Here is an 8,469-nt window from a genome sequence, read left to right on the forward strand (position 1 = left end):
TATTTCCAATGGTAACGTAATTAGCAATTCCGAATGTAATTAATTAATCATCAAACATATGAATAACATCTAGATACTTTCACATCATACTACTTTTTGTATGGTACGGATTTCTGGTATCTATCTATTTTTTTCAAATATGAACGTGGAATTAGAATAAGTAAGACTACATCCAACAGTTTAACTATGTTTTTATACCTATATTCAACTCCACACTACAAACAATGTGGTCTACAATGTAAAATAATGTTTTAGGTTACTATATAAGTGAATTACTGGACGGTCTAAAATGATAAAATTAGTATACACATGTTAAAAATGGATATTACTACAGACATACATATTACGTGTTTTAGCGGATGCAAGGTCACATAATTTGGATTTGTAGATATCTATTTTGACCCTAGAAGTAGAACGGGTGGCGCGAATTGTTTGCGTTCATAGACATCACTATTCGCTAGACCGTGTCACCTCGCGCGTGCCACGTTTCTCGCGACGGTGAAAGACTGACCATCACGCGACGAAAAAAAGATGTTATCCTTTTTCTTCTGCTGCGGAACGAAACTGCCACCCAATAAATTTATTCTGCGATCCGCAGCAAGAAACAGACCCACACCCATCCATCCAAACTGAATGGCAATTGCTGGTTCCGGGTTCCCCGTTCCCATCAACATCAACAGAGCGCCCCTTTCTCGCCGGTGCGCCGTTGGTGGGTGGTGTGGGTGCCTCGTCGTCGTCGCACTTTGCGGTTCCGTCACTTAGGCTCGGACGACCAGGACAGGGCGAGGCCGACTGGCCACGTACCGCCATTACACCAAGCAATCATGCCCCATGCGCGCCGCGCTCGCCACGTCACATCGTGTCCGACGCGACGAAGGGGTCGTAGTGTAGGCCCACCGCCGAGAGCAGCGGCGGGCCACGCAGCGCCGTGATCCAGACCCTCACCGTCGTGCCCGCGACGGGGCAGGGCAGCCGGTGCAGTCGCTTGTGCCCCACCGTCGTGCCGTTGGCCACGGGCGCGCCGTCCACGTACACCGCGTGCCGCTCCACGCGCTGCCCCAGCGCCACGTGCTCCTGGATCCGCACCACGTTGAACGCCCGCGCCCGCGCGCCCGGCCGCCGCCGCAGCTCGATCCAGTACCCGTTCCGGCGCCCGTCCTCGGCCGTCGGCGCCCAGTACGTGTCGTCGCGGCCGTCCATCACGTTGCGCGCCGCGAACCGGGCGCCGCGCTCGCTGCTGGCCCTGGCCTCGCTGCCCGCGGCGAGGTCCGTGCCGAAGACGGTGGCCACGGCGGCCCCGAACTCGCGCAGCCGCGCGATGTCGGCGTCCTCGACCAGGCCCGTGGAGTTGGGCGGCGCGTTGAGCAGGAGCACGCAGTTCCGGCCTACGGAGTTGTAGTAGATCTCCAGCAGCTGGCTCAGCGGCTTGGCCGTCTCGTTCTTGTGCCAGAACCAGCCCGGCCGGATCGACACGTCGCACTCCGGCGGCACCCAGTCGCGCCCCCGTGGGTCGCCCGCGTTCAGGTACTTCTCGATGCCGGCTTCTCCGATGGTGATCATGGATCGGTTGACGGTGGACCAGCAGGTGGTTCCGGCGTAGCCCTTCTCGTCGCCGACCCAGCGGACGTCGGGCCCGTCGTCGGAGAAGATGTTGATGGAGCGCTGCAGCTGCTTCACCGTCTGGAACCACTCCTGGAAGTGGTACGTCATATTGGTCGCGTTCTTGCCCTTGGCGCCGTCGAACCAAATCTCCGACACGCTCCCGTACCTGGCTTGTTTTGTAGTATTGTTTACACACACACAGAGAGAATCATCATGTAAGGCTAACAATTGCTACACGACGCTTTTGTTTAATCGCAGCAGCTGGGAACTGACCCGGTGAGGAGCTCGTGGAGCTGGGCCTCGTAGTACTCGTTGTACGCGACCTCCTCGCCGTACCTCTGGTCGTGCCGGTCCCATGGCGAGAGGTACAGCCCGGCATCAAGGCCGCGCGCGCGGGCAGCGCCCACGAACTCCCTCACCACGTCGCCGCGGCCCCCGCGCCAGGGGCTGGCGCGCACGGAGTGGGCCGTGTAGTCGGACGGCCAGAGGCAGAACCCGTCGTGGTGCTTGGCGACGAGGATGACGAGCGAGGCCCCCGCCGCCCGCGCCGCGTCCATCCACTGGGTGGCGTTGAGCCCCGCGGGGCGGAACAGGGACGGGTCCTCCGACCCCGTGCCCCACTCGGAGTCCGTGAAGGTGTTCATGCCGAAGTGGAAGAACATGATCACCTCGCGGCGCTGCCATCTCAGCTGCGGCGCCGACGGGATCGGCAGCACCGGCAGCGGCGGTGGAGTCGCGCGCCACGCCTCTGTCGCGGAGACGAGGACGGCTACGGCCAGCGCCGCGGCGGCCAGGCACAGCAGCGGGCTTGCCATCGTGCTGCTGTTGTCACTTCTCTGCTCGCGATGGCTAACTAAGTGTAGCGGTATATACTGGCCCAGGCCTGTAGCTGTAGGGAGGGGGAGATGCGTCGGTCTGGGCCGCGCTAGGGGAAAAAAATTTGTTGCAGCCCGGCTGCAAATCAGGCTGTTTGCAGCCCCTCACAAAAAGGAGGATAGGCCCCACCTGCAGGTCCACCAGATAACGTTTTAGTTGTATTATTTACCTGCGGGTGGGACCTATTCTCCTTTTTGTGAGGGGCTGCAAACAGCCTGGTTTGCAGCCGGACTGCAACAAATTTTTTTCCGCGCTAGGAAAAAAATTTGTTGCAGCCCGGCTGCAAACTGGGAGAACGGCCGGGATTCGGGCGACGACGAGCGCGTTCCCATGGGGTGTGGTCACGGATGGGCGCATGTGACGCCTGTCGCTTTGCCTCGCCTTGCCCGTCGCGGCGCGCGTGCATCCGATCCGACGCTGCCGGAGGATCCGTTGCATACTTGCATGATTGATGACGACGGGTTGATTGATCTTTTGTTGGAACGGCTGTTCCCTCATTCGATCACGCGTTATTCGGGCCTGACTCCCTCGTCCCTCCCATCCAATGGGTCTTCTTGTTGCCAAGCCTGGCGTTCGTCGAACAAAGACCCATGCACCGGTTGCCTGCCCAGTGCAGAGCAGCATGAGCACCTCGCGCAGGCGCGCAGCTGTAGCAGAGCGTTTGCGTTTGGACGACGCTGTTGATCGCACTCGCGTGCGGGTCGAGGCCGTGGCGTAACGTCGCTTTAAGGTAGGCGGTCATCGGCCGGCTGCTCCGGCGTCCGGCGCTCTCATGCTGCTGTCGCGGCGCGCGGGCGGCCTGCCGTTTTCTCTGTTGCCCTCTGCCCACTGGCCACTGCTGCATGCGCGGTTGGTTTGCTGTCTGTAGGAGTTTTGGCTTGTATGGGCAACGTCTCAGGTAGGGACTACTGGTATAGCTTGCTTTCTTTCGGTTGGCTTCCTTGTCTGCCACCTCAAAACTTATGCAAACGGAAGAGATCATGTCATTTTCGTGCAGTGCTTTTGTCATATACCTATAGTCCTATACTAGTATAGTGCGCGCGCCCTTCGCGCGTACTTAACAAAACGAAAATACGTCGAATACATACATGTTACAGGGAGGAAGAGCAAGTAAAAGGCTAAAAAAACGGCAACAAAACAATCATCATTTGTCACTGAAAGCGCATGAAAATATTAGCTCATGCTGGTGTATAGTGTACTCAGTATTCTAGTTCTTTCTCCGTTTCAAGCACAATACCTATCTTGTAGCTTATCCGGTGCACCATCGAACACATCGGGTGCTCCTCCATAACTCGTTTCTTCGCTTCTTCACGTTTCTTCTTTTAGACTGCTTCTATCTTGTGTCTTGGACTCTTGCATAATCTTTATAGGTCCATAATGAGTCTTCTAATATCTTGTTTTGAGGTGTTGTTCTTCTTGATCACCTTGTTGCCTTCATTTAAATCCATGTTACATCTTTTGAACTATATTTATAAATACTAGCAAACATCATTAGTCCAAATGCTTATTTTGTTCACCAAACATCAAAACACTTAACTAAACAAGCCACGATCCATTTTCCTCATAATTTCCCTATTTTGATGATTGATGATAACACAACCAAAACAAGCAGATAATCAAATACATAAAGTAAAATACAATCTACTTGATAGGACGCATATGCAAAGACCACATTCATATGTTATAAAAAGATACCAAATAAAAGTATGCACATTAAAGATTGTTTGCCTAATGCAAACTATCTCATATCGTAGTGTTATGGACTTTCGACAGCTTCCTAGAGGGGGGGGGGGGGCAAAGTGGGCCATGCCCTCCTCAATTTTATCTCTCTTATATATGTAATGTCCATTTATTGTTAGCATAGAGAAAAATTAAAGTTTTAGGTCGGTTGAAGTTTTTCTATTTGTATAACACAGTCTCCAGCAGGTAGTGTAAAATAGGAGACGCAGAACTGTAGATGACACTATTTATAGAGTAAAGTTTAAAATAGAGGATAAGATAGGGAATCTGATAGAGATAGTCTAAAGTTTCAATGGTAGAATGAGATGATATTAGACTGGTGTTAGGTTGTTATTGAAATTTTAGAACACGACCCTTGACCCATAGAATCAACCTGAGATCATCGGTCCATTAGACTCAACATATCAAATTCATAATATTCCCGTCCCATAGATGTATACTTCCCTTTTTAAAGTGTCGACCCACGACCATGATGTGACCTGTCCTTAGAGGTCATTGAGCTTGTCGAACCAACAAGCCCTATCTCTTAGCTAGAGACGTCCCTTGACCCACCCCTTTCTCGGCACACCTGCCCATCGAAGAGATTAATATTCGACAAGGTACACCCAATTTTTATTAGGCTAGTAAGAACTTAACAGTATGTTTATCTCTTTTGTTCATTTATTTTTTTCTTTGAATTTATATCATGTATTGAAATAAAACTTGAATTCAATGTAACGCTGGTTTTTACGATCTGTTGCTTGATTTTTCATGTGTTTTTTTGGCCCCCCATAAATTCTCGTCCTGCGTCCGCCACTGAGGGGGTGTATAGGCAACACCTAAAAATTCAATACTTAGTGTCGGCGTTTTGAGACAGGGGGGTCCCAAAGCCGACGAGTGAGTGTGCTGCGTGCCCCAGCCCAGATGGGTCGAGCGCGTGGGCGAGCGCGAAGGGGGGAGAGGCGAGGTGGCCGGAGTCGAGCGTGAGAGAGGTGGAAGTCCCGCGGCCTTCGTGTTCGTCCCGCGCCCAGGTCGGGTGCGCTTGCAGTAGGGGGGTTACAAGCGTCCACGCGGGTGAGGGAAGCGAGCGGCCCCAAGAGAGCGCCTGTCCCGTCCTCGGTCCCGCGCGGCCAACCCCCTCTAAGAAGGCCCTGGTCCTCCCTTTTATAGTCGTAACGAGAGGATCCAGGTGTACAATGGGGGGTGTAGCAGAGTGCTAGTGTCTAGCGGAGAGAAAGCTAGCGCCCTAGGTACAGGCCAATGTGGCAGCCGGAGAGGTCTTGGCACCTTGCTGGCGTGATGTCGTGGCTGTCGGAGGTGCGACGGAGCCTGGCGGAGGGACAGCTGTTGGAGCGGTCGAGTCCTTGCTGACGTCGCCCTGCTTCCGTAAGAGAGCTGGGGGCCGCCGTCGTCACAGAGCTTGTGGAGCGCCATCATTGCCCATCCGGCGGAGCTGGTCGGATGGGACGCCGGTCTTGTTCTCCGTGACCCGAGTCGATTCGGGGTAGGACGATGATGACGCTTCCTGTTGACGTGGCGGGTCTGTGCCCTAGGCGGGGTGACGTGGGGGCTCCTCCGAAGCCGAGGTTGAGTCTGTCTTCTGTTGCCGAGGCCGAGTCCGAGCCATGGGGTCGGGCGAGGCGGAGGTCGTTTGGCCGAGGCCAGGGCGGAGTCCGAGCCCTGGGGTCGGGCGAGGCGGAGTTCGCCGTCTTCCGGGTCTTAGCCCGAGTCCGAGCCCTGGGGTCGGGCGGAGCGGAGTTCGCCGTCTTCCGGGTCTTAGCCCGAGTCCGAGCCCTGGGGTCGGGCGGAGCGGAGTTCGCCGTCTTCCGGGTCTTAGCCCGAGTCCGAGCCCTGGGGTCGGGCGGAGCGGAGTTCGCCGTCTTCCGGGTCTTAGCCCGAGTCCGAGCCCTGGGGTCGGGTGGAGCGGAGTTCGCCGTGGTGCCTTTGGCAAGGCCTGACTGTCTGTCTGACTCACCCTTTGCGTTAAATGCTCCTGCAACTCGGTCAGTCGGTGTGGCGATTTAGTCAGGGTCGCTTCTGAGCGAAGCCAAGGCCTCGGGCGAGCCGGTGATGTGTCCGCCGTAAAAAGGGGGGCCTCGGGCGAGACGGAAGTCTCTCGAGGTCGGCTGCCCTTGGCCGAGGCTAGGCTCGGGTGAAGCGTGATCGAGTCACTCGTGTGGACTGATCCCTGACTTAATCGTACCCATCAGGCCTTTGCAGCTTTATGCTGATGGGGGTTACCAGCTGAGAATTAGGCGTCTTGAGGGTACCCCTAATTATGGTCCCCGACAGTAGCCCCCGAGCCTCGAAGGGAGTGTTAGCACTCGCTTGGAGGCTTTCGTCGCACTTTTTTGCAAGGGGACCAGCCTTTCTCGGTTGCATTTTGTTCCGGTGGGTGCGCGCGAGCGCACCCGCCGGGTGTAGCCCCCGAGGCCTCGGAGGAGTGGTTACACTCCTTCGAGGTCTTAATACCTTGCGTAATGCTTCGGCTGGTCTGGTCGTTCCCTCATGCGAACTGGCCGTAGCCCGGGTGCACGGTCGGGGCCCAAGCTCTCGGGCTGGTATGTTGACGCTGTCAACGGTTTGGCGGAGCCGGTTTTTGCGAGAGCAGCCCCCGAGCCTCTGCACAGGGCGAGAGGACGATCAGGGACAGACTCGACTTTTTACATACGCCCCTACGTCGCCTTTCCGCAAGGAGGAGGGGGGGAGTGCGCCATGTTACCCTCGATGGGCACCGAACATGGTGTCTCCGGTGAGCTGCAAGCGGGTAATCCGAGTGGGCGTCCGTGCCCCGTTCGTTGGGGGTCGGCTAGGGACCCAGAGGCATGCCCAAAAGTACCTGCGGGTGATTTGCCGGACCCGGTCCCCTGGCGACGGGGTCCGAGGGCTCGATGCCTCCCTCCGATGGGATTCCGTTACAAGATCGTTCCCGCTGGTCTCGGAAATGTCCTAGGGTACCTCGGGAGCGCAGCCCGAGCCTCGGTTATGTATCGAACGTACCCCTGGTCATCCCTCGCTCGGTGTCTGAGGCGACTGTGAACCCTTCGGGGGCCAGCCTTCGAACCCCTGATCAGTAATGGGCGCGGAGCCCGAGTAGCCTGAGGCGGCCATGGAGCCCTTCGGGGGGCTGGCCTTCGAACCCCTGACCAGTAGTGGGTGTCGGGCCCACGCGATCTGAGGCGACTGTTGAACCCTTCGGAGGGCCAGTCTTCGAACCCCTGATCAGTAGGGGGGGGCTCGGAGCCCGGTTCCTTCGCGGAAAAGGATCCTTTTCGGGGTATCCCCCTTTCCCGGTCCCTGTTGCAAGAGATAGAGAAAGAGGAAAAAGGAAAAGGAAACGAAATCGAACGACGTGGCGTACCTCTTTTTGACGCGGTTATTACGGCGAAGGTGAAGCGTCGCGCGCTTCTCCCGCCAGAGGCGCCGCGTGTCCCGCCGCGGAGTTAATGCGACGGGGCGAGTGGTTGGCGAGGCGGCCGTTGCGCGTGCGCGATTCGTTCGAGGAATGGGTCACGGGCGCACCGTCTTCACGCCGTGGGAGGAGGCTCTCTCGCTGCCCCAGGATGAGACGTGAGCCTGGCTGACGACGTGACTGCTGCGCCCGCCCGCCTGCCACCGCCATTACTGCTGGCCCACTTTCGGTCGCTTTGACCAACGCGCCAGGCTAGCGCTGCTGGGTCGCCTCGAGTCGCGGCATAGGCTCCGCAACGAAGAGGTGCGACGGTGGCGCAAGTGGCGGTGCGGTTGCTTGCATGCAGCAACTGGCGCGCCGGTTGCTTGACGCGTGGGCCTGGGCTTCCAAGCTGGCGTGTCAGAAGTCGGAGAAGCACGTCCACCTGGCGCGGTTGCATGCCGTCTGCATGGCTGCCCGCCCCTTCCGCCCGTTGGTCTGGGCAAAAGTGGGGGGTCGCTTGTAACCGCTGGACAGTCGTGCGCACCACGCGCGGCGGTTTGGCTTCTTCTGCCCTGAGCTGGTTTGCATGACATGCGGGACCCAGCCCCCGAGCCGCAGGGGAGGGCCTTGGAGCGTGTTGGAGAAGACTCAGCCCGCGACGTCTGGGGGCGCACGTAGGGAGAGTTGCCTTTAAAAGGAGGGAGACTCCTTTCGGAAGGCAACCATGTCTTCTTCCTCCCTTATGCGTCGCGTCTTTCCATCTTCCAAGCCCCCGGATGGGGGGTATCCGCCGCCTTTCCGCCTCCTCGTTGGAGGAACGCAACCCCATGGGAGTTGGTGCCTCTCAGCCATCGTTCGGCTTCAAGGATTTTCATCAC

The 8,469-nt window shown here is 57.1% G+C and overlaps 1 protein-coding gene across 1 annotated transcript; it reads right to left on the reverse strand.

Moving 5' to 3' along the window:
- Window positions 1-434: 434 nt before the first annotated feature.
- LOC100285202 (alpha-L-fucosidase 1) lies at window positions 435-2,445 on the reverse strand. The gene is made up of 2 exons (NM_001158096.2): window positions 1,876-2,445; window positions 435-1,768 (listed from the first exon to the last, which is right to left on the reverse strand). The coding sequence occupies exons 1-2, from the start codon at window positions 2,415-2,417 to the stop codon at window positions 853-855; spliced, it is 1,458 nt and encodes a 485-aa protein (NP_001151568.2). The 5' UTR covers window positions 2,418-2,445; the 3' UTR covers window positions 435-852.
- Between the last annotated feature and the right edge of the window lie 6,024 nt (window positions 2,446-8,469).

Source organism: Zea mays, chromosome 7 (genome assembly GCF_902167145.1).
Source record: "Zea mays cultivar B73 chromosome 7, Zm-B73-REFERENCE-NAM-5.0, whole genome shotgun sequence".
Taxonomy (NCBI): Eukaryota; Viridiplantae; Streptophyta; class Magnoliopsida; order Poales; family Poaceae; genus Zea; species Zea mays.